This window comes from Colias philodice, chromosome 8 (assembly GCF_061535455.1).
Source record: "Colias philodice isolate Cphi_HAF_F1 chromosome 8, ilColPhil1 Martin Lab GWU primary, whole genome shotgun sequence".
NCBI lineage: Eukaryota > Metazoa > Arthropoda > Insecta > Lepidoptera > Pieridae > Colias > Colias philodice.
In genome coordinates, this window is record NC_143093.1 from 3,760,536 (window position 1) to 3,788,396 (window position 27,861).

The 27,861-nt window shown below is 31.6% G+C and overlaps 1 protein-coding gene across 1 annotated transcript; it reads right to left on the reverse strand.

Moving 5' to 3' along the window:
- Nucleotides 1–1,750: 1,750 nt before the first annotated feature.
- LOC149486422 (uncharacterized) lies at nucleotides 1,751–27,351 on the reverse strand. Its single transcript, XM_089697803.1, has 8 exons — nucleotides 26,997–27,351; nucleotides 13,445–13,650; nucleotides 12,015–12,153; nucleotides 6,087–6,236; nucleotides 5,271–5,414; nucleotides 4,104–4,208; nucleotides 3,253–3,390; nucleotides 1,751–2,576 (listed from the first exon to the last, which is right to left on the reverse strand). The coding sequence occupies exons 1-8, from the start codon at nucleotides 27,070–27,072 to the stop codon at nucleotides 2,131–2,133; spliced, it is 1,404 nt and encodes a 467-aa protein (XP_089553929.1). The 5' UTR covers nucleotides 27,073–27,351; the 3' UTR covers nucleotides 1,751–2,130.
- Between the last annotated feature and the right edge of the window lie 510 nt (nucleotides 27,352–27,861).

Below are 27,861 nucleotides of genomic sequence, written 5' to 3' on the forward strand. Positions count from 1 at the left end.
TTGGTAGGACATAGAAAATATCTATTACCTATCTGTAAAGAAAATCGATCAATGAAACAGATGCATTAAATGCATTTCATGTTTAGCTTTGGCTTATACGTAATTAGGTCCCAAGGTTGGCGCAGTGGTAAAGCAACTGCCTACTGAGCCGACGGTCCCGGGTTCGATCCCCGGTCAGGGCAAATATTTGTGTGATGAACTCAATTATTTGTTCTTGGGTCTGGGTGTTATTATCTATATATGTATTTATAATATTATATTTATCGTCGCCTAGTACCCACAACACAAGCCTTTGAGCTTACTGTGGGACTAGGTCGATTTGTGTAATAATGTCCTATAATATTTATTTATTTATTTATTTAAGGTTAAAAATTAATACAACTATTACCTGTAAGAGAAGATTACAAAATCTTCATTATCAAGGTAGCAAAAGCACCTTGCTACATACCTAATTACCGCTAATTGACAGGGACTATTTGAAACTAAGGATAAAGAATTGAAACTAAAATGTATGCATATATTGCACGCCTCATAAGCGAAGCGTTGAGGTGGGTACTACTGTCACTTCGCGCAAAACATCTGATTTTTCAAACTTAAAATGTCTTTATGTATCATACATTGCACTTGTAAGATAATACATACACACACATATTAAGAAAAAACACTATTTTTAACGTTCATGATATTTTTGATGTCATTTTTGTTATTTAAACTAGTTAAAAAACAGTTTAAAAAAGTTCTGTCTTGGACGTCCGTGTGTCTGTATGTGCGGATCCTTTTTCTTGTTAACACGATAGCGACCGAAATACTTTACTAATCGAGTCTTTTTTTTCTCTTACGCTTGAGTATGCTCAGGAATAGAACCCTTTCATTTTTCAGGGTCTGATTCGATGTGGTTTAATTGTTATTAAATAAACAAAAATAATAATTAATAAATATTTATTAAAAAAAAATTATGAGGCGTGCACTTTTGGATTTTCCAAATTATTTTTCTATTCTTCATTGCAAGAAAAATATATTTTCAGAAGGACAAATCAATTTGAAATTGCATTGTTTTATAAATAGAGTCACCTATCATACGTGACTTTAATAAATGTTTATTCAAATGCGATGCACGCACATCCATCCCTATATTTACATATTACACTACTACGTATAAATCGTATCCATAAACATATACCACAAACAATAATCCCTATCAATGTCTAAAAAGAGCGGGAACGCCGCATTTATCACCACAGCCGAACACTGATTTATCGCAAAGCGCATTGTTAGCTTTACAAAAAATAACGTTATGTGCGTAATATATTACTCGACTTTTCCCCTACATTAACAGATCCCTCTTTAGCGTCTTGAAGAATGGATCCATACCCCTAATTTTATTGAATAATGACGCTTCGTCACGCCATATTACCGCCCTAAAACATAAAAGATGCGTGCCAGAAATGAAACACAATTTTTCGGATAATTTATTAAAAAATTATAAAATTACATAGACGGGTCTGTGCTTTAATGGAAAATGTAATGACCGTGTTTGCAAGCGTGGTTACAGCAGTTCGCATATTAAATAGATTTAGGTGCGAGATTTATTACTAATTGAAGGATACAAGAATATAATTAATGTAAAAAAATTTAATTAACGAACCCTAATCAGAATTAACAGAACCCAGTAGGCTTACGAAAGGCACAAAATTATATAAATTTAATTGGTTATACATGAAGTTTATTAATGTCATATGTACATCTTAAATGATATTATGGATAATTCGTCAACATTAAATTAATATATTGAAATTAAACTAAACATCCATTTTATGGATAAAAAGGCACATTTCAAACAAATCATATCTACTATCTCTATAACTAATACCGCAATAATAATAACGAAAACATAGCAAATACAGGTCATTAAAATTTACTCAATATCGACTCTATTTACATCGAATTATAATTATAATTGGTCTCCGCCTAAATTTCCATTTAAAATTGCCTTGAGAAAATATTCTATGACTAAAGAACACAAAATCTGATGAGTCACCTATTAACTGTTTGCTTTAAAAGCATGACTATTATCACACTATTATGGAATCAGAAAAAGTAAGTCCCGGAGGTGTCACCTCCATCGTTTTGTCACCCATAGTGGAACTGCGTGTTAGTATAACCACTTAAACTCTTTGGACTCATCATCACTTCTGGATCATTCTCGAACCTGAGTGCTTCCACTTGAGGTATATAATCTACTCCATACATGCAGGCACCAGCCGACGGGTACACTGTTGATAAAGGTTTCATTGGCCGAAGAGTTTTCGTTGACTCTCTATACAACATGTCTGGGTGGCCAGGATCGTAGAAGTTTCCAGAAATATGACTAACATTAGCATCATTATCTATGTCTGATATGGCATCATTGAAGATATTTGGTGCCTCTGTGGTAAACATGTTACCATTTTTGGCGTTGCGTTTTCTCTTACGATTAATATAAATTCGTACTGCTATTAAAGAAATTACTAAAACTATGACGATGATGATCGCGATGCCGATATAGAAGTAGAAGTTCTCGTTCGCTCTCGAACGTTCTGGAACAAAAGCTATTGTTAGATACAACTACACAATCCGGTGGATTCCTATAAAATTATACCGAGAGAATAAAAAATTTCACACAATATCAATGAGGAATGAGGCATGAATTTAATTCAATTGTGGTAGAAATATAACGTCATGTTGTTGAATTTATACATATAATGAACTCGATTGATATGATTACAAATAAATTTATGTTTGGTATGCATCTAAATTAATTCAATATTGGTAAAATCCGGTAACAAGTACTTAAGCTTAATTTTACCAATATTTTAGCGAAATTTGTCGATGTTTAGAAATTTAGGTGATAATAATTAAACGCGAAAGTGGTTAACCGCTGCCGTTCGCCAATGTTTCCGCGATACGCTTAAATTCGACTATTTTAAGAGCCTTTATAATGCTAATTTAATTATTTTCTACCGCGTTGCAGCTTTGCTTGCATTCGAGCTTAAGATATACTGCGGTATTATGTATTTTTAGAAATTTACGAACAATATATACGTTTATAAATTACAGTTACAAACATGAAAATTAAATTATAAAAATAATATATTGTGTAAAGGTGTATTTTTATTGAAGTGAAACTTCTTTAGGCGAGTTCAGGGGTAAATTTCATGCATCATGGCAATACCGTCACGTCATAGAGCAAGGTATTTTCTTACAATTACGTACCTGATTTATTCACGTTTCCCGTGTACACATTTTCTGAGGCAATTTCCTTTTCCCGATGATTGCTAATTTCTACAGGAGGTTGGAGCGCTGAGTCGGCGATCGGTGATACAGCATTTACCTCCCATTTATCACTTTGATCTTTACAAAATAATTACAAATTTAATAATTATTTTAATAGCAATATAAATATTTATTTATATGGTTGCTAAAAATTAGAATTACGGACATAATGAAAATAATCAATAATAAAATAAATAAAAAAAAATGTCCAATTATAATTTTATAGTATTAACATTTATTCAATAATTTAACTCAAAATTAGGGCGTAGCTAAGATATAAATAATTATTACAATAAATTATTGTCAAAGTTCCTAATCTCTCAATAGGTACCTACTTCAAAGCAATACACATAATAGATATAAATTAACAATTCAAATTTAAAGGGCTTATTCTTGAATTAATATAATTACAAGTTAGAATTTCTTCCACGATTCGAGTAGGTACTTCGTTATAATTGGTAATACGAATTTCATTGAGAATAGTTAGCTTTCAATTTAAAGTCGTATAAGATTTTTGTATCAGCAATTAAAATGAGATTCTATTCGCAATTATTTTATTATAATCCTTTAATTATACGTAATGAAGCTATATGTAATTTACGACATTCTAAGTAGCAAAAGAAAAATTTTAAAACCGAAAATGTAAAACTGAACCAATTAATCCATTTCTTTCAAATAGTAAATTGCAATAATACTTATACTTTTATACATTTTCTATACACTACATCCAGCACATCTAAAACAATTTATTAAAAGGAAATAATTTGTAACAAAAACTAAACAAAGTTTACCTGATTCTTCAAACAGCCCTTTGTCTTTATTTATTTCATAAGTTTTCGTGACTTCATCTTTTTCGTCCGTGCTTTCGTATCTCTCAGTTAAAACACCTAGCGGAACTGAAAAGGAATTTTTAGTTTGAAACTTGAATAAATACTTAAGATATGAAATACTGGAAAACCTCTCAGCTTTCAAAGATCAAAATACAAGACTTTGAACTTATATTTTTTTCAAAGAATAGCGTCCTCGACTCGGATAAAAAGAATAAGGTGATAAGAAATCACGGATAGAAATTCAGTTCAGTTCACCTAAAAATCTGCATTCAGATATATAAAATAATAATAAGTGTTATATCTACCCATTTTGGATTAATAATATGAAATTTATCAATCAGGAATTATTGTTAAAATAGCAACAAATACTGTTATAAAAATCGAAAAACGTTTGCCTTATTTACATATAACCCAATTAACTGAAACATAATAATTGTTAAAAGGTTGGCGTATATTTGACCTGTTTGTTTATTTTGTTTGGGTTTGGACAATAATTATAAACGCAAATACGATATCAATTCTAATATTTATATTCCTCACATATTATGTATATATCGAAAGGGTCATTAAACTTTCAGTAGTTAGTATCTATTTAATCCGAAATTTCATATTTTATAAGAACTTTCGTGCGATTCAATTCATACTGTCACTTGCAATATTTGCATATAGTTTTAGGGCGAATAAAAATAATAAAGCACGTCGTTATTTTAACCATTTCATCCTTTATTCTGACATATGCTGTAACCAACCAAAATAGGTAACCCATTTGAAACATAAGCTCCTTACAAAGTGGTGAAATGGACTTATGTAGCAATGTCTTAGTTACCGTCATTATTGAGGAGGAGAATTAATTTGATATACGTAGTAATATATACGGGTACTACTTATTATCTTATAGAAATAGTATACTACATTTAGCAATAATTTATGTCTAAACTACCTACTACATTTTTTTAGTGCCTATAGTTGAATAAGTAAACACGCACACTCTCGTTTCCCTTTAATAAAAGCTACAAGTTAAACAGCCAAGTCCCTGTGCTAATTTTATAATATTATTTTTTAATAACTGTCCCTGATACTCACTATATTTTATTATATGTAAATATATAGAACTATAAATATACTTACCGCACGCATACACGATTTTCAGATAAGCTCGGGAATCAGGTTTGCAAGGCGAGCCAAATGTTTTGCTGTTCGCTGCGATTTGACATCTTCGCTTGCCGTGGCAAATTTGCATCACTGTTTCTACCGCGTATGGAGCCAAACAATCTAAAGAATAACAAAAATAGGATAAAAGTGCTTTTCCACCAATGATGTGCGAGGATGTGTATTGTGTAGCGAGGAATGTGTTTGTAAATAATAAATAGTATCGTTACAAACGCTTCAAACTAAATGAAGCGATATGATTGATTATTTACAAACCATTCCTCGCAACGCATCCTCGCACATCTCTAGTGGAAAATCACCCTAAGAAGCCAATTATAAGATTATTTCTCAATCGTTCCTTGTTTACGTATTTCAATATATTTAAAACAACACACCAACTTTACTGACATTTAAATGTTTGTTGAAATTATTAATTACTAGATTTCCGCCCGCGGCTTCGCCCGCGTTTTCAAAGGAAAACCCGCATAGTTCCCGTTCCCGTGGGATTTCCGGGATAAAACCTATCCTATGTGTTAATCCAAGTTACCCTCTATATGTGTGCTAAATTTCATTGTAATCGGTTCAGTAGTTTTTACGTGAAAGAGTAACAAACATCCATACATCCATACATCCATACATCCTTACAAACTTTCGCCTTTATAATAGTATTGAGATGAGATTGAGATTGAGATTGAGATTGAGATTTATGAGGATTATTGACAAAAATCGGGACTGAGAATCGTTCTGTGTTTATTTACATGACATTTTTTAAGAAAAAATAGTGAAATAACTTACTCTCATCCACGACTCCCTGTGTTTGCGGGCATGTGATAGACTCGTACGCAGTTCTGCCATATTGAGCATCAAATATCGCCACTCTTGTATATGGGTTACAAGACAGCTTTATCACATCATCTTCACAACCAGTTCTGCTCAGAAACTCATCTGTTAAATAAACATTTAAGTATTTTAAAAATAAATCAAATTTAAACAGTCGATGAATTATGTTATACTAAATTAATTTAGTTGTCGTTTAAAAACCAAGCACGTAAATATTTCATTTATTTTAAACAGAAATCATGAATATATATTATGTTTTATAATTCCAAAATAAATCACGTAAATCATATCATTCAACTCATGACCTATGTACACAGAAAAGCTTAATAAAAATTCGTCTCTCGATATTATAAATACTTTATTTACTATCGTGCTAATAAATTTAACATTCCAAAATGTTCAAAGTTATCGCATTAAAATGTAAAATCACTCATCAAAAAATCACACTTTTCAACACCCAATTCTGTAATATTCAATTTATAAAATCCCGCCGCGACGTAACGAAAAATGAACAGCTTTCAAAGGAACCGACACAAAAGCCTAATCACTCCCCTATCCGACTTCTAAATAAATCAATAGGAACACGAAAGAACCCTTACGACTTACGAGTGGTCACTACTCCACTCCCATTCGCTTAAGGCGGATTCACACAGAGCGAACAGCCTCGCGAATCTTGTGTGGACGTCGCTCGGGCGAGCAAAAATGGCGCTAAAGCCAAGCAAAAGCTTATGTATTGGTAGCGCAAAATACAGACGCTTTTCTCAACCGAGCCACGTTCATACTGAAGAGCTGCTTCACGCAGCAAATGCTTGGCACCAGAGTTGATCTATGAGCTCAGTTTTTGAACTTGGCCGAGTCATGTCAACATTGATCGAATTGCTTCGGTTAAGAATTTGCTTCACGAGGCTGCTCGCTCTGTGTGTACCCGCCCTATCGTAATATATCACCTGTCCTCTTTGACATGGCAATATGAACAATCGTAATGAACTCGATGCTTATTCAGTATCGGATACTTATTAATGATATTGTGCTAATATCCGGGACTTTTTCTATATACGAAGTGTATTTCAAAAGACTATATGATTCAGCGTTCGTTATTGTTCTGTATTGTAAAAAATATTACATTTTATTATATTCAGCTTACATTATATTTAATACTACTTCAAAATAGAGCTTTCTTTTGCATTTGAGATACACAAAATACTAAAATATGTAGTTTTTCTTTGTAAATAATACGATATTATAGTTTTACTCATTCATGCAATGAGTTTTTTTATTTACTACAATTATTTTTAAAACAACGTTTAGTATTTTATCAAATATTTTTTCAGTACATAGAAAATAGAAATATTGAGGTCAATTTAATTTTATCCATTTGGTCAGCTGATGCGTTCAAACGATACTTGGTTATTAATTTTTAAAAGCTTTTAAATTTAAACGGGGCTTTTAAAATCAAAAACTATAGCAACAGAATTTTAATTAAGAGCAATGGGTATACCTTTATACAATTTATTGAAAACTGAACATTTATTCAGTCACTCAAAACAAATAAAATATATTTTTTTATCCTTAACTAAACAGGTATATGAACAATGTACAATCTAGGATTATTAGACTTTTTTAATGTTAATTGTGTATTGGCATTACCAATTTAGCTTACACCTACCAATAGCAGTATAAGCGTCACAAACAAAATACATAAACAATCTTATACATCTATACTATCTTAACCTTAGATTACAAAATAAAAGACAGATGGAGCGTTGCCGAACTAAACCGAATAATTTATCGTCATTTCCATAAAGCTATGTGTGCTGTCATTTCGCCGTTGCACTGTACGTACACGGTGCTTCTGTGTGCGTGTTATGTTACCAGATAATGAAAAATTTCCCAAATTTTTGCCCGACTACGGAAGAAAGAGGGTTATGTTTTTCGAGTGTAGGTATGTATGTATAATATTTCTTTGACACGCCCTGCAGTATAAACTGTTGGATCGATTTTGAGTTGTGACTTGTGAGGTGTCATTGCAATCATCTGAATTATGAAGGTAGCTGTGGTGATAGTGACGTAGGCTACATAAATTATTAGCAGTCATGTTTTAATTTTTATTTTAATATAAATTCGGGTTTTTGATATTATTTTATAATATTGTAAAAATTATTTTATCACCTATCTAGTATCTAACTACTAAAGTTATACATGGACAAAATAATTTTATTCAATTTTTATTAAATAAGTAAATTACATTAAATTTATTAAATAAATTACATTAAAAAAAAGTTTTTATTTTTCAAAACATATGAATGCGAATAGCGGTAGTTTTTAGTCGAGAATGCGGGACATTTTATTTTCATCATATCCATCATGTGTTCACATGAATTAAATCGCAAGCGAAAACGACGCTTTTTATAAAAGTAACAAAAAAATGTATAATGCTTTTTAAAATAATCTAATAATGACCATGAACTATTGAATTGAATGTGATTATTTGTATAGTGCAATAAAGCACTATACAAATAATCACATTCACGATCGAAAAATCCAACAGCACTACCCCGAATATCTTTTAACCATTTTACCCCTAAAAATGGCAAATTCATTTTCAAAATACTGGCAGCATACGTTGAAGTTTTGAATTCCTTCGTATTTGTAAAATTATTATTTGTATACAAAATTAAATAAGCCAAATAATCTACAGAAAATCTGTAAAACGATGTTTTATCTTTTTGTTTGTTTTCGGGAACAAGTTTTACAGCGTTTTAAATCACAAGACAGCATTTTTTTACTAAAATATCAAACCCCTTTTGACGTATTGCATGACACTAGAATCGCTATAGCACTAGCGGAGGAACGTATTCGTTTTTGATTTCGTATTTTCTTTGACAAGGGCGATGAATGATTGACATGCTCCATCTGTATTTTATTTTGTAATCTAAGATCTTAATATTATTTTTACAATATCTTCACTTCAAAGACACGTTAATAAATTCCAATACAACACCCACTGCAAAGCATAGGCGTATCACCATTATTACCTCACCTATTATAATATACCACGAAACAAAATCAATACCTCACACGCAAAGTTCCAACAAAATATGAACGACTATTGGCTATTATAAACTCAATTAACAGAGCATACACGTTAACATAATTAGCCGTATTAATTGCAATGTAAGCAGAGGACTCGGCCACAACCCTTTCATTCCATTAGAAATCTAAAACCACTACGTTAAAAGCGTCGAGCATTCGTTGATCAATTATATACCTTCACTGGGGGGTGATGGAGCATAGTATTGTTACTTATGGCATACGTAAACGCGCGGTTTTATTTGCTGTGTTTTACGATTGATTTTGAATAGGTCTAGTCTCTACTCTGCCCATAATTGCTCTTAATGGATGTGTTCAAAAGCTAGTGTATGATTGGATTTATTGCGTTTTAAGTAGGTTTAATGGTCTACCATGTTAGCGTTATTATAATATTATGTATCTTCGACATTTATTTCTATAGATACTTTTCAAGTTCACCAGTTAAATAATAACTATAAATAGCATTAAATTCCGTGAAATAACGTTAGATAATAATATACAATGTTATCATATTTATCAGAACGAACGCTTGTGATAATAAGAGCATTTATCTTAAAAAGAAGCAATGTTATTTAGCCGAGGAAATATTATATTGTTAACTTTGCGATGTTCAAGACGTTGCTTCAAAAACGAAATAAAAAACGATACATGTTCATTTTTACTCACAATAAATGAGAAAATCTTTATAAAACTGGTGAATAGTAACATAATACGTTATCTGTATTCTTGTCGCCTAAAACAATAAAGAACATCTACATAAAAACTAGATGAATAACATACAAAGAGGATGTCTACATTGTCTACAATGTCTACATTTCAAACTAGGTGAAAGGCCTGACTTAGCTTGGTAATCAGGAATAGAACGTAGGCTTTGTTAGCATAGCTATAATTTATTTGCCTGTCTTCCTTTTTTACTAACATTTTGCCAAATAAAAAACAAATCGAATCAGCTGTCCAATCAACGTTTCTTTCTTTCTGTTTTTGTGTGAAGGAGTAACCTCCTCACCAACTAACGCGGTTTCAAAAATAATTAGGATTTTCGTTCTTTATCCTCATACACTGTCAATCGATAACTAAAATTAAAAACTTAAATCGCAGGGCTACCTCGCCCGACTGCCCAATGCCATAATAGCCACACCTATGACCAGGGAGCGGCCGGGCGGTGACCTCTCCCCGGAATTTAATAACATCACATAAATCACGACTCACACCGCCCTCGTAAAAACCATTGCGATTAGCAACCCTATTGTTTCGGATAAGCACAAATTACTCGACAATATTCTGTCAACGACTCTTGGACTTGTGAATGGATTCTCGGAAAAATAAAATTAGGGAGTAAACTGAGTGAGTAATAAGAAGCGATTGAAATGTTAAATCTCATATAATTTTGTACGGAATTATTATTTTTAATTTTGGTGTAGAGTCGAAAGAAATTAAGTCTTTCTTAGAAATATAATAGTTACTACCGTATTTAGAAGTACTTGATTAATTTAAAGAAAGTTTTTTGTTTCGGAAAAGAGTTTCTATTTATAAACAGTTTATTCATAAAGTCGTGAAACTAAAATACAGTATATAAATATTTCGTTTTCACACTTTAATATAAAAAAGATATAAATAGCTCCATATCCTATTTGATTTAAACGGTCCCATAAAGTCCGAACGCGTCACAAAAGAACCTTTATTACGAAACTTAAAGCCGAAAATCCCAAAAATCACATGAATAAATAAACGATAGATAAATCAGGATGGCCTACGGGCTTCAGCAGAATCTAACGCGACCTAAAATAAGGGAAAGAACCAATAACTTTCATATAATGGTTGTGACAAGGCCCTTTGTGTCTTCTGCTATCAAACAGTATAAAAATTCTTTAATACGCTGAGGTATACCCAAATATATAATGCATATATTAGCGCTGTCTAGAACAGAGAATACTATGGAGTCAAAATTATTTTTATTTACTATAATAAAAAATAGTACGATCGACGATACAAATTTGACTGACAAGATTGGATCATTGTTTGATATAAGTGCAAATCCTGGATTATCACGAATATCCCGAAAAACTTTTTAAGAGGGCAATCCCACTTAACATACAGTTTAGAAAACGCAATTCAACTAATTTAAATTTTAACTAACTATATTTTTAATATCTATTACAAAACCGAACGAATTAATTACCATGTCGGATGTATTTAGAACAAATGTTTTCCCGCCAAATAACATTTTTTCGGCCTGTTAACACTGAGATACAAATATCAAAAAGCGCGGGAATTATTTCCGCCAGTGATAAATGTAACATGTGCTTGGCATATTCGATGAATGTGATTGTTCCTTTAATGTATGGTGATTGGAGGCGTTGTGTGGAAACATCTGAATTTGTGAACGCTTTCAGGTACGAGGAATTTTTGATAACCTTATACTCAATAAGGCGGGGAAATATAAATCAATAGATGTTTTCATATTTTGTGTTTGGTACTTTTGTAGGTTATCTTTGGTCTGACTTATTTCTTTAATAACTTTAGTTTTTTTAATAACTTTTACTTATACAAAAGATGAATAGATAAAGACAGTTATTTCAATAGAGGCAACTATTAAGATAATCACAAGTGGCAATTCCTACAATAATTAAGAAAACTGTAAAAAAAGAACATAAAACCGTCGTTGAACATAAAATACGTAAGTTGTCATATTCCAACAAAGTATCTCATAATTAATATAACATAGATACAACATACATATGTACCCACACATACATGTACTCTGAATGTCCCTTTCAGCAACTAAATACTCACAAGGCCTGCACTTATATGCAACTTCGACGAACTTTCTCGCATGTGGACAGGGGTCAACCGATCCTGGTTTTGATTTCGTGCTAAATTTGCAAGCCGGCTTCTTCTGACAAGCTTCCACGACTGTTTGCAGAAGCGAATACTGTGGACAAAATTATACATCAACTAGATAAAGTGTCAGTTTGTTTTGTTGCGCGGCACTTTGGGGAATAAAATTACCAATTTACATAAGCAGGTTGTTAGCTAGCTTGCTGTGGTTTTGTTTCATAAATATGTACATTTACTTGTCTTGAAACATGATCTAATATGTTACGACTGTCTAGAACTTTATCGAATATATTTTTTACTACTAAACTCAAATAAACGAAAACATTTATCAACAGGTAGAAAATTGTAAACTTAACTTTCAGCACTTTTCCATATATTTACAAGTTACAAATAAACAGAATGAGGTAAAAACAGTTGGAATGCAATACCGCAGTTCAGTCACTAAGACTATTAACTAAGTGAGGGTAGTTATCGGATATCGATTAAACAACGTCCGAGCTCCGAGCCCCAATCGCTGTGAATGCGGCCTGATACAAGGTGGGATATTTAAATGATTTTAACAAATTCACAGGTTTACTAGAAGAATTATATACAGTATCAGAAATCGTAAGAGGGGATGTTTAATTAAAACTACCTACCTATATTAAAAAGACCTATTTTATTTTTATCAAAATATGTTTAAGAAATAAAATAGTATAGTATACACGTAATGAATTTAAAAACAACCTTATTACTGCTAATACAGTTCTGATCATCATAGAGTAGTCTAAATTAAGTAATTACCATCAGATATGCAATTTAGGAAATATCATTTTATTGATTTCTTTTGTAAATAAAACCTAAAGGTTTACCTGTAACGCGCGTAGTACCACATAAAAAAATTGAAGACGTAAGGAGTTATAAATATTAAATCTTAAAAAAAAGACGGGTTGCACTCCGGGAGTGCCGGCAGAAGTGAAAACTTGATTATCAACGTTGAGCATGTTTGATATTTTGGAATGGTATCCGTCAGCGCGTCACACACGGTGAAGATACTATAATATTTTATCTTAAGATACTGTAACATTTTATATTACAGTATCTTAAGGTATCCGGTATCAGCGTTCTGACCATCATTTTTCTTTTTGTCATTGCGTACTAAGACCCCTGTAGAACCGCCATCCTGTTACAAATGACCCACAAAATTTCGGGTCATTTGTAACAGGATGGATGCTTTTTCGATCAGGTCACGTGTCCTGACGCGAGTTTAAGATTTTATACCCATTACAGAAAAAGTCCTCAACGCCGCTAAAGAAGTTTTCACTTCAATAATATCCCAATGGAAATCTCCTTTTAAACCGCACAAGTATTTCACTTCAAAATATCATTGCTAAAATTGTAAGTACCTGCATAGCATTCGGCCACAAGCACTTTTCGCTGAGATCAGTTGATTCTTGTGGCTTCTCAGCAACACATGTGTGAGCATCCAGCGCTGCTTTCCCGTACTGTGCAACTTGGATGCTAATGGATGTTCCCCGGGGACAGGACAGGGACACCATCTCATCGTCACAGGCTGCTCGCTGCATCGTCTTCAATGTACCGGCTAGTAATGCTGTGGAAAAATAATAATAAATATTGTTGAAAATAAAATTATAAAGCTTACTATAAGCTTAATTAATCAATATTAAATATTATTATATTAATTATTGTATTTATATCAATTTGAATTCTATTATAAAGGAAGTTTGGGTTGAATTGCAAAACTAAAGTAATGATGAATGAGATTTTTTAAGTGAAACTTCTTTAGGCGTGTTGACAGTAAAATATCAAGGTCGCGTCATGGCAATATCGTCACGTCATGAGTAAGGCGATGATTTTGGTATCTTTCAATCTTGCCAAATAGGTTTCACTTCTGATACGTGTGCTCGGCAGACACGTTCTTCTTTTTAGGAATGTGAGGTTAAAGTACTCAGCTTTTTTTTCTCTCGCATTGTATGGCATAAAGTTAAAAGATTGAACAAGTGTATATTACCTAATTTAGGTACGTTATAATAAATTAGTTACACTATTAAGCTCTTCTTAAAAATATATGTCGATTGTGTACTAAATGTTACAAGATTGTATTTTTGTTAAGGCGGTACCCACCCTACATGTAACGAATATTAGATACAGAAAATCATAAATTTCGAACGTGATTTAATAGAAACACGCGCGCTTTTTGATTGAAGTTCTCGTTTGAAAATCAATAGCCAGGTATGAACAAAATGATTTATGGAACACATGTGTGTTGAAACGGCATTTCGATACGACACGTCACTTAGTTGTGATTAATTTTTGCGTGCTTTATTGATTGGTATATTTATTTTTACAAATTAAAAACGATTACACTTTATGTAAATATTAAAAAATGTCAATACCTATACGTAAAACTCTTCAGTTACTAAATGACAGTACACAGACTAGAAAATCCCCTGCTAACCTGAACTTTGGACCAGTACAACTCTTGGACCACCTAAATTTAATATTTGACGTAAAGAACGAATCAAACCATAATTGAATGCTGTTGACTATTTTATTTTATGTGACATAAGCTTTCTCAAACTTTAATCAAATCAATTCTCAATTAATATGATGTATGACATCCTATAATTTGCCGTCTTATACCAAAGTCACAAAAAGTGAACCAACATTTATAGCCTACAATAAAGCTCATTAAAAACAACTACCGTAACATGACCAGGCGAATAAAGGTGTGTACACAATAGGTACATTAAGAGACAAAAGCAAAAGCAACGTATCTGCGGATGGTGTCATGACTCAATCGACTGAAACAATACGCGATACTTAATGGGATAATGGGAATGCGTGTGAAGTTTCCTCGTATAAGGGCGAGAACACAACGTTGCAAGCTTGTTTTAAATATTTTCTGGTAAGGTCGGGAATACAATGTTTTAGAATGGTCGTTTGAAAATCTAAATAATCCATTCCATCCATTTAGATCACTATATAAATAAAACCAAAAGTGTAAATAGTAATAAAACAAAAAGTATTAACCGTCAGTTTAAACATAATTTGAGGTTACTTTCAATGATTACCGTAACCCCTTTTTCCATTCCTAATTACATATTTAATTTAATTAGTTCACTTTGCATTTATTAAAGTTACAAAAAAGTCAAAAAAATATTTAAAAACCCCTAAACTAATTATTAAAATTGTATGCAAATATTCAGTATAATTAACACTATACAGAGTAATGTAAATATGTATATTTACTCATACCGCTAATTTGCTGCTGCATCTTATAATAAAAAAATATTTAATTATAGACATAAAAAAGATGATTAAAAAGTAACTAATTATAATTATCTGCCAACAATTAAAAAATAATTATGTCCCGCCAAAAATAGACGACACAAAGGTGACCTACATTGCACAACATGCAACAATATAACGCTTAATTAATCAATTCTGAAGGAAACGAAAAATAATTAACAGTATTTCTAGGTCAATGATGCTTTCAAATTTAAAAAGTATGCAGATGCATTCACTACTAATACATTTCTAAATAAACTTCAATCCATTAGAGACGGTAATCTTTCATTATCTTTTAAACCAAACAGCACATAAGTAGGTCATCTATGTATAAGTAAGGCTAGGTCATGTGGCAATCAATATCACACAGTATCTGCATAATTTCTGCATCACATTTTTATAGATTCCCGTGAGATCACTATGGTAATGATATGAGAATTTTATACTACAATATTTCCGAACGAATGAGTAATGTAAAGAACGGCGAACGATCTTATGGAGATTAGAAATTTTAATGAATTGAATTTTATTAGCATTATTTATGTTGCGTCACAACTAATTATTTTTAGAAAGTTTATCGTCGAACATTTTTCTCTATTTTATTATAATTATTTTATTATAAGCAGGTCGATACCATGTTGTAATTTTTGACAGTTCAAGCAAATAATTGTATAGTGGTTAATGGTTTATTTTAACTATTTATTAAAACATCACAAAGTAGGTTATTGGGACGTGTTTAAATTAATACAATTGATCTCCAGCAATATACCAACCATATAATATTACTAGATTTCCTCCCGCGGCTTCGCCCGCGTTTGCAAAGGAAAACCCGCATAGTTCCCGTTCCTGTGGGATTTCCGGGATAAAAACTATCCTATGTGTTAATCCAAGTTACCCTCTATATGTGTGCTAAATTTCATTGTAATCGGTTCAGTAGTTTTTACGTGAAAGAGTAACAAACATCCATACATCCATACATCCTTACAAACTTTCGCCTTTATAATATACTAGATTTTCGCCCGCGGCTTCGCCCGCGTTTGCAAAGGAAAACCCGCATAGTTCCCGTTCCCGTGGGATTTCTGGGATAAAAACTATCCTATGTGTTAATCCAAGTTATCCTCTATATGTGTGCTAAATTTCATTGTAATCGGTTCAGTAGTTTTTACGTGAAAGAGTAACAAACATCCATACATCCATACATCCTTACAAACTTTCGCCTTTATAATATACTAGACTAGACTAGATTTTCGCCCGCGGCTTCGCCCGCGTTTGCAAATGAAAACCCGCATAGTTCCCGTTCCCGTGGGATTTCCGGGATAAAAACTATCCTATGTGTTAATCCAAGTTACACTCTATATGTGTGCTAAATTTCATTGTAATCGGTTCAGTAGTTTTTACGTGAAAGAGTAACAAACATCCATACATCCATACATCCTTACAAACTTTCGCCTTTATAATATATATATATATATATATATATATATATATATATTAGATATTAGATCTACATACATCCTAGCTATGATTTACAGCTTTGTTCCAAAAAGTATAATAAAAATTAATATCCAAAAATGTTTTTATTTTATTCCAAAAGGATTAAATAGCGACGACAATTATAATGATAAGGGATGAAGGTCATGTAACAAGAGATTTGAATAGAAAGGTGAATATAAGGGCAAACTGAAATAGTAATGAATAGATTTTGTTATATCTATATACAAAATCTGTTAGTACTGTATAACCTTACCCGACCTTGTTAATATGATAGCAGACGTGATGACGATAAGGACGACCTAATACCCTATACATTCAACATGAAAATCTAAATATATATAACTCAAAGATGACTGACTGACTGACATAGTGATCAATCAACGCACAGCCCAAACCACTGGACGGATTGGACGAAAATTAGCATGCAGGTAGATGTTAGGACGTAGGCATCCATTAAGAACGGATTTTAATGAATTCTTCCCCAAGGGAATAAAAAAGGGGAGGTATTTATCTTTTCCACGCAGGCGAAGTTTCGGCTAGTATTTAGTATATATAAATTTAATTTAGTCTGCCTACAATATGTGTACATGGTATAATAAACATCCTTGCGTGTTATCTTAAATGCACCACTATGACCTCTTTTCTCAGCTAAGTATATCTTATAAAGTGGAAACTCAATAAAAATTTCAACATGTAAGCGTGATGAAAATTTTTCTATCTCATTTTTCAAGTTTCAACGTTATGAGTAAATAAAAAATGTATTTTACAACGGCATTATTTATGTACGCTGCTACACTATATTTTATGACGAAGTAATTTAATTGTAATATGTAGAACTGATAGGTAAGGTACCTACTATAGAGCCTTAGTGATATACATTTTAAATAATTGGCAATAAACAATGTAATTTAATCTGTCATGGATATAAAATTAAATATATTGACATGGCCCAATTCAATTTTCTCTCCTCACGCGAAATAAAATTATAAGTGAGCCATTGTCCTGCCCTATATTGTACGCTGTCCGGGCATTACTATCACAAGTCTATAAGAAAAGGCAAACAACAACACGTAACAACGCCAAAACTAAATTCACGATTGTCATTTCCAGGGACATTTCAATTTTCCATTAACGCCGAACAAAACAAAATTTATTAGATGTTTTCATTTCTTGACGTTTCTCCACGGTCGACAACAACTTGGCAATTTTATTAAAAGCGGAAAAGCTCCCAAATTATTCACGAAACAAATAGGTACACGATTTGTGGGGGAATTCACGACGTCTCACCGCTTAAAAACAATCTTTGAAAAAGCTTTTAATAATCTCACTATGCTTAATTAAATGCTATTTTAATACACGTAGATACGAACCTATTACTCATCAACGTATATATTCACATGGAAATCGAAATTAACATTCACAGTGTGATTGAGATGATTTTGAAATTACGTATAAGGTTTTATTTTACTTTTTCCAAATTCGTTATGGCTATGACCGTCCGATCCGACTGTTGTAACGGCACCTCACAACTGAGGAGTATGCCTCATACCATACCTTGAACACTATTTGTTGAACCTTTTCCAATGTGGCAATACATTTCATACCGTTGTTGTAATCATTAGCTATTATTAAGTAGAAAAATAGAAGATTAAGAGAAATCGCAATCAAATAAATTAGAGATTAACAGAAGTCATAAGTTATATTAAAGAAACGCTCTCACTTCATAATAATTCAAGTCAACTCAGCAAATATATCGAGCAAATGTAGTTACAACATTCCAAGTGCTACGTCATGAAGATAACTAATTATTAATGCTCTTAGCTTCTTAATAAGATGAAACAAAAGTTACATACGCACTAGTTTCAAGAGCTAAACAGATAAGTTTGCGAGATTAGTTCTGTTACATTTCTAAACGAAACGAGAATACGAAATTGTGGAGAAGATTGTAAGTAGTTTTCCAAGTTAAGTAAATGGACTGAGATCCCATTTAAAAGTTGAGTTGACCATCACGCGTTAACTTTGAAACGCAATAATGAATCTAATGTATTATGGTCAAGCTTTAATGTTAATGGCTGCCTAAAATTACGCATCTAAGGAATACCTTAAATACTTTCGCAACTATAAGAATATCAATTCTATACTAATATTATAAAGCTGAAACGTTTTTTTGTTTGTTTGCTGGCTTGAACGTGCTAATTTCAGGAACCATGGGACTGATTAAAAAAATATTTCACTGTTAGATAGTCAATTTATCGAGGTAGGGTATAGGCTGTATATCATCACGCGACCAATAGGAATGGAGCAATGGGTAAAACCACAGGGCACAGCTCTAGTACCGTAGGCACTATGCAATGTATTCTGAGTTGTTAAGTTAGTTTTTTACTAACTTCATTTAAACTTACTCCTTTATTTTGTAGTTATTTCTTCGTGCAAGTTGTGTTTACCTATTAAAGTTGTGCATTAAGGTTTCTTTATATATACTTGTATAATTAACGTACACAATAAAATAACTTGATAAAATCTAAAGAAATTAATTCACAAATAATACAATAGTCATGAAATAATAGCAATTAAAGTGGTAATACATAATTAAGCTAAAATAAACACGCCATTTACTTCAATAAAACTTCTTTAAAGTTTTCCTTTGATAAAACCTCAATTAAATATAATATTAAATTCAATACCTTTATAACTAAATTCACACAAAAATACATTCATTAATTTGTTTTGTGACTAGTTTTCATAAAGTAAATAAAACCGAGAAACATGCGAAAGATATACAGAGAGAACATTTTATTTCGTATTTATTCGTTAAACATGTTCATACTTATTTTCATATTTACGTTCACAAAAGAGCGTCATACATGTCTAATATACTGTTCAACGTAAATGTACATCGCTATAATATCATACCTATACTTCTAAACATAATAAAATTGAAATATTTCTCCCTGATTCTAAGATAACAATGTTTATTCTAACGATTTATTGATTGTAAATATGGTATGGTACCAAAATATACTGTTAAAAATATGTTATCTTTTGTCGGCTTGTCTGTCCCTCTGTTTGTTCTGTACCTATTTTTATTAGATCATAGAAAATGTAGAGTAACATATAAGTATTAATTATTAATTTTAGTTAATATCCCTGAAAGCCTACTTTACGTATATTTTCATCTGTGTAATTTTAACTGACAGTTAAGCTAACCAGAACATATCCATAAGCTGTTAAATCGGACATAATGCAGCTCATATTATAACGACACGTCACGGGCGTCGGCTAGTATATAAGCAAAACCATCTGCTATTGACAATTTTTTGTACACTAACATTTTGACAAGCCTTTACCTCACTTAGCACCCACTCCACGGTCGGAAAAGTGGCTGCATATTTTATCGGCTTGCTTTTGACGTCCGTAAAACTAAAAACTAACCTGTGTGATATTTAAATGGATGATTTGTTTAACTCTTGTTTTATATTATGCTTTCTAATAATATAATTTATTATTATATAATCGTTATTTGATTTCATTATACTTGGTTTTGTCACTAGAAGAAAACAAACATATTTAATTAATCAGTTAATTTATTTGATTAAAATAAGAACATTTATATGGATAACTAAACGATTAATAGATTACAGATACTATTATAGTTATTTTAAGAGCTAGACTAACTACCATTATTAGTCTAAGAGCCGCTAGCGATATTTTCATTTAGGGCCGATTTTTCAATCCTTGGTTAAAATTTATCCGTCCAATAAAGTATTACACGAACATTTTAAAATGTCACCTGTAAACTGTCAAATACGGACAATTAGAATACATTTTTGAAATGGTAGTTTAATACGTTATTCGATGAATAAGTTTTAACCAAGGATTGAAAAATCGGCTCTTAGAACAACAAAATGTTACCTATAACCTAACCGTCATCAATGTCACGTTACATCGTTAAAATAAAACATTAACCGAGTTTATCAGTATCCCGCAAACCGGACAATAGACCATTCGTTTTCATTTTTAAAACTATGCCATGGTAATTGACGAATTTCATGTTACAAAGGGCCTCTCCCTCGTATATTAATTAAAAACGTGACAACCGCGAATTTGGCTTTTATACCGAGTGAAGCTAGACAAAGAGCACGTGATAAATGTATCCGCTTCTGTAATATTCCGCCTCATTTGTAGTTTACGGCCGCCTTTGGGGACATTAAAATGTTTCTTAAGACACCTTTGTGTCGACGGTCTTTTGAGAATTTCAAAACGCTTTTTTAATGTAAATCGTCGGCTGGATGAATCGCTTTGCGAATCGGTTTGTTATGAGATAATGGTTTACTTAAATCTTTTTGGGGGTTTATATTGTATTGTTGTAAGAACAGGACATTGACTACGTAGTGATAAGGCCGCCAAGTTAGTTGTACTCTGTTTTTTAGCTGTAAGTAATTTTAAGTTTTCCTGATTGTACAACTAATAAAGTGTTAAATAAATAAATAAATAAATAAATTGTCTATAATTGGAATATTGTATATAAAAAAAATATTATTTGTGATGAAAGTTTTTGATATTTTTAATTACCTATTTGATGTGTATCATTTTTATAAAACGTCAAGTGATTACAGTATTTTCTTTTTTCTATAAAATAATTGCTTTCTCATGATCTGATAATTATTAACTTTACTAAGTAGTGGATTATTATAATAATTAATAATGTTCTATATTATAATTTTCCCCTTAATGTAATCATTGTTTAAGTCCAGCTATTTATCCACAGAAGAGAGCGTTGTTTAACATATAAATTAAAAATAAAGTAACAATGTTTCAGTTGAGGTGCCACATTAATTTAAGTGTATTCTTACTCTTTATATCTTGTCACCTTATCTATCCTACTAATATTATAAATGCCAAAGTTTTTGAGGATGGATGTATGTATATATATGTATGTTTGTTACTCTTTCACACAAATACTACTGAACTGATTGCAATGAAATATAGCACACATATAGAGGGTAATTTGGATTAACACATAGGATAGGTTTTATCCCGGAAATCCGGGAACGGGAACTATGCAGGTTTTTTAAAAACGCGTGCGAAGCCGCGGGCTGAAAGCTAATATTGTAAGAACTAAAGATAATTTTTACTCATAAATTAGATTATGCTTGGACAAGAATTAATTAGCCATATATAACCACAACATCACAGAAGATTGACGTTAAGGGGAAGTGTTATTAATAGCCGGTAGAACGTATTATACATATGTAATCTACTTTATAATGCTATGTATGTGTTATAAAGAATATATGCTGTATATAATAGAATATATGTATACAAAAAATAAGCTAATATCGCTTATTGGAGACTATGTTAATGTCTCGCAATTTTTTTTACAAACATCATGAACTTTTTTTTAAATATTTGATATTCCTGTTTTTTTTTTACTTTTATTCTGCTACAAACAGGAGGTACATAGTTGTATATTATTGTGTCTATATAATATTATTATTTATTTTATTTACTCTCTATTTATTTTACAATATTTAATTATAGATTTTTAGATATATTTAAGCATAATTGACATTTAAAGAAATGAAAAACTGCCCACATTAAATTTCATGAATTTTAACTCCTAGGTACTATTATAATAAGGTCGCATTTAAAAAAAATCTCTTTTGCCTTTTTTTTCTTTGGTTTCACAAAACTTCCTATTGTATGCATAAAGTCTTTCACTATAATAAAGCCAGTATATTTCTAAGATTTCTAACGACATTATACAATTCATACACAGTTTGAGCGCTACGCATAAAAGAACCTTAAGTAGCGTAGAATTACGTAGCATTTCGTAGCTGCTACGCTTGCTAGCTCTACGCTGTCAAGAATCCAAGTTTGCTACGGAATTCTATTGAATTTTTAATTAACAGCCGTAAATATAAGGTCAGTACATTTCGACTCGGATCACGACCGGGTCACATGAAAATAAAATATTTTTTTCGTCAGAGTACGCTTATGAAACTACGCGAGCGGCAAAAGTAGTATTGTTTTAACATGTTTGATAAGAAATAGACGTGAATATCTATTTAATACCCGACGTCTATTTACCCGATTCCGCTAAGGGAGAGTCAAGTTTCTCGAGTGTATTTTTTTTCTAGTACTAATTAAAAGTCGATCAGAAGAGTAATTAAAAGTTATATTTTCAGGGTCTTTTTGTTTTTATGATAATATATTATAATGTTTCTACACGTTATACACGTGTATGATTCTGTATAAATTACCTTAAAACTTGGTCGAAGGTCATCGCCTACAGTGCTCTCAGGATCAAAAACACAACGAAAACAATATTAAATTGAGACATGTTATACGAATAACCATAATATTATGAGCTTTTAGAAACATTATAAAATATCGCAATTTATTTTATCAGAAAATAAAATAATATCTTATACTCGGAAGTGATCATTATCATTAATATCAGACTCATTTTCATCACTCTTTATCAGAATAAAAATATTTCATCTTTCATTAACAAGATTTTCCTGAAAACCATAACTTAATTAATATTATATATAAGTTATAATATATATTTTATATACAATGAAAAATGTTATTTTTTAATTGCATAGTCAGCAAAAAATATTATGGTCTCCTGATGGTAAGCGCTACCACCGCACCGCACCGCCCGGTCACATGAATATGTAAAAAATTATTACCCACTTTTAAAGGGATACAGCTAAAGGTGTATAGAATGTTGAGAAGAATGATAAGGGAAATAATAGTTTTAAAAATAGCATTGAAATAACTTTCACTAACTAACTACTAACTTACTAAAATTAATATAAAAGCACAAAATTAATAGTCAACAACTAGCGAATGGCCGCTCTCGAATCAAGTGCATTTGAAACTTATAAGTGGCATACATAATAGTTATTAGCGATGCGATGAACAACAAACACTATCAAACTATTAATAGACTGGGGTAGAAGCCTTTAAAAATAATGAAAAGATAAAAAAAATCGCAGTCGGATGAAACCCATTAGAAAAGGAGGGGAATATGATAAAAATGTAAGGAAAAATAAATTACGGTCAATCCGAGTTCGGGAAGTGGGAGGGGGGAGCTTTTAAGAAAAAAAAATGGTCTCTCTCGATTTCCGACAAAACTACAAGTCCTACGGAAAAAAGTTCAATGGCAAAGTTGTAGGTAATAAAAGGATCTACAACTTTTGTATTCACAATTTTTTCACATAACCTCAAAATTTAGGTGAAAAATTCAAAAAACCAAGTTTTTGGTTTTATATTTTTATCTACTTCAAAATTTATTGTTTTTCTACGAAATTTGGTGAAAACTTACATTATTATGTCCCAAATACACTGATTATTTATAATTTATTTGATTGAAAATATTTATTTTTTCGCCTTATTTTGAATTAATACCAAAAAAACAACCTAATTTTCAATCGAAAAGTCACCCGTCAAAATATCAGCTTTTTTCAAAAACTTGGGGTGCCTTTTATTTATTGAAATCTCTACTTTCATATGGTGTAAAAAAAAATAAACACCACCATAGTAAATGTTCTCAGGAAATGCATACAAACAGTGTGAAAATTAGCTTTTACTAAATCAGGCACACTTCTCGAACTCTATATCTTCTCTTGTATCTGCTTTTCGGTAATATTTCAAAAGAAAAATAATTATCTGTTCTAAGTTTAATATTTTACAGCATATTCAAAAGCAAAATGATGTCGATATAAACATTTCAGGTAGTTCGAGAAGTGTGCCTGATTTAGTAAAAGCTAATTTTCACACTGTTTGTATGCATTTCCTGAGAACATTTACTATGGTGGTGTTTATTTTTTTTTACACCATATGAAAGTAGAGATTTCAATAAATAAAAGGCACCCCAAGTTTTTGAAAAAAGCTGATGTTTTGACGGGTGACTTTTCGATTGAAAATTAGGTTGTTTTTTTGGTATTAATTCAAAATAAGGCGAAAAAATAAATATTTTCAATCAAATAAATTACAGTGTATTTGGGACATAATAATGTAAGTTTTCACCAAATTTCGTAGAAAAACAATAAATTTTGAAGTAGATAAAAATATAAAACCAAAAACTTGGTTCTTTGAATTTTTCACCTAAATTTTGAGGTTATGTGAAAAAATTGTGAATACAAAAGTTGTAGATCCTTTTATTACCTACAACTTTGCCATTGAACTTTTTTCCGTAGGACTTGTAGTTTCGTCGGAAATCGAGAGAGACCATTTTTTTCTCTTAAAAGCTCCCCCCTCCCACTTCCCGAACTCGGATTGACCGTAATTTATTTTTCCTTACATTTTTATCATATTCCCCTCCTTTTCTAATGTGTTTCATCCGACTGCGATTTTTTTTTGTTTCAAAAATTATCTACTCTAGTCTATAACGACATTTTCATCTTTGTATTATTATGCAAAGTTAATTACTTGTATAAAAATATATTATATTCAGCTGGTTTGTAGTTTTACTCAGATATAGTTAAATGTAGTTAATTAACATGCAATAATATAAGGTTTTATAGGTATTATGATTTGAAATGATGTAATAACATGTGACTATATTAATTGCCATTCATAATATTTGGAGTCACATTCAAAATACAAGCCGCTCGTTAAAATAGCGCCAAAAAAACTGCAAACGGCAAAGCAAATCGCAAAAAGGTTTAACCGAAAAATAAATATATACAAATCGTCACCTTTTTCAATTTCGCCAATCAAAGCACAAATTGTCGATCTGTTTCCAATTCAATAGATGCGTTAATTGGACGCTAAATGTATCACTATTGCGTATTCATGGCATTCCGAATAGACATGTCATGAATTGGATGTTAATTCCCCTAATACATCAAAGGCTGAATAATAATTCGTATTATTTTAGCGGAATACCAATGGGCTTCATTTGGTAAAGATGACATCAGTCTTGCTTAAAATAAGACGCAAATAGGACAAAGCGATATTAATCAACTTTCTCAAAATCAAACGAGATTCTTATTTTGTAGCCTACCTATATTTTTTTCCTGTTGCTGTAATGAGTATTTAAAGATATAATTTATCCCTACTAATATTATAAATGCAAAAGTAACTCTGTCTGTCTGTCTGTTACACTTTCCCGCTTAAACCTCTCAACCGATTTTGATGAAATTTGGCACGATAGTAATCAACGTTCTCAAAATCAAACGAGATTCTTATTTTGTAGCCTACCTATATTTTTGTTGTTGCTGCAATGAGTATTTAAAGATATAATTTATCCCTACTAATATTATAAATGCAAAAGTAACTCTGTCTGTCTGTTACGCTTCCCCGCTTAAACTTCTCAACCGATTTTGATGAAATTTGGCACAGACAATCTTTAGACCCTGAGAAAGAACATAGGCTACCTTTTATCAAAACACCACGCGGGCGAAGCCGCGGGCGGAAGCTAGTACTTTATATTTTTACCTCAGAATGGAACTGCATTTTATAGTAAAGAAACACACACTTTATTTAGATTTTTATTACAATAAACTACGACCGGTTTCGAAACATCATCGTGAGGTAGGTACCTACAGTGTTTGTAAACAATGAGCCATTCTGTTATTAATTCAACATTATCGGCCTTTATCTCAGTAAACGCTAACAATTTTTCGACGCTACAAAGGTTATATTATTTTTTTGGGCAGAAAATTTCTTGAGATATAAATTTATTTATTTGTTGAATAATGAAAAAATATATCGTAGATTCTATTGCGACGTTCTGAAAATGTATATAAAATAATACGTACTTATTTATAACTCTTATTATAGAAAACTGTAATACATAAATAAATATAAATAGCTCTATATAACAATGTTAATATACAACGGAGCATAATAAATTAGGCGTGCGAATTTTCAGGTAAACATTCAGTAGAGAAAAAAATAAAAATATTGCTAAGTACAAAAACAAAAGCTCTGAACGAACGTACGAAATAAAACATGAATTGAATCAAATATGCATGCGCTAAAGCAATGCAGACAAAAATGCTTTCAATACAATACGCTTTAAATTCATGCATCATACAATATAACACACAATAATGTTCCATATATTTTAAACAAACGAAGTGCGTGCATTGAGTACTATCTATATACCATATTAAGATAAAAGCAATAAATCACCTAGATTATCCAAGTTGGAACATGATGGTTTCGGGCAAAACAGGAAGCCGAACACGAGAATTAACGCAGCTCTCATATTGATAAGGTATCGTCACGTCATTATCACTTCTCACTAATCACTGTTCATGCCCGTCCTTCACCTATCATGTCCATTCCAAACGAAAACAAAACAGGTACCAACAAAAAGTTTTTATCAGGTGCTGGTTGTAAAAAAAAACTAAATAAAAAAAACAATAACAATCGCTCGTTATTTCAAAATACGAAGGATGCTTGCGCACGCGGCAAATCACGTGGCGCCAAACCGCGTGGTAACCGGTGTCCACAAAATAGAAGCGTGTGGCCACATTGGCTTCGGTCGTGCGACTGACGCGAGACGCTAAAGCGCCTTTAGCTTTCAACCATTGGTCACAGGCCGAGCCCATCAATTTAGCCTGACGTTTCAATGAAAGCTTCACATTTCCCTAGTGAGAAATTAAGAAGTTGCGTTCGTAATTAAAACGTATGCTAGTTTGAAGAGAGCTTAAGGGCTTTGAGATTATTCCATCGTTAGGAGTTTAATTTCGTTTCAAAGGCTATTAAATTTAGATCGGATTCACTAAATTGTCCTATTTAGATAAAACTGTTAGCTTAATTATTTTCGGCTTAAAGTTTAAATATCGAGAAAATCTATTATTTATTTTGTAATATTTACATTTTTAAAACGCTCAAATGTATTAAATCTCATAAAAAGTTGATTATTTTAAGCAGGAAATTACAACGTTCACTAAAGTATAATTTTCTTGAAATTAAATAACGTTATTCTATGTTGATATATATATAATACCACACAACATCTTACAGCGTTCCCGCCAAGAGTTCGTCTTAG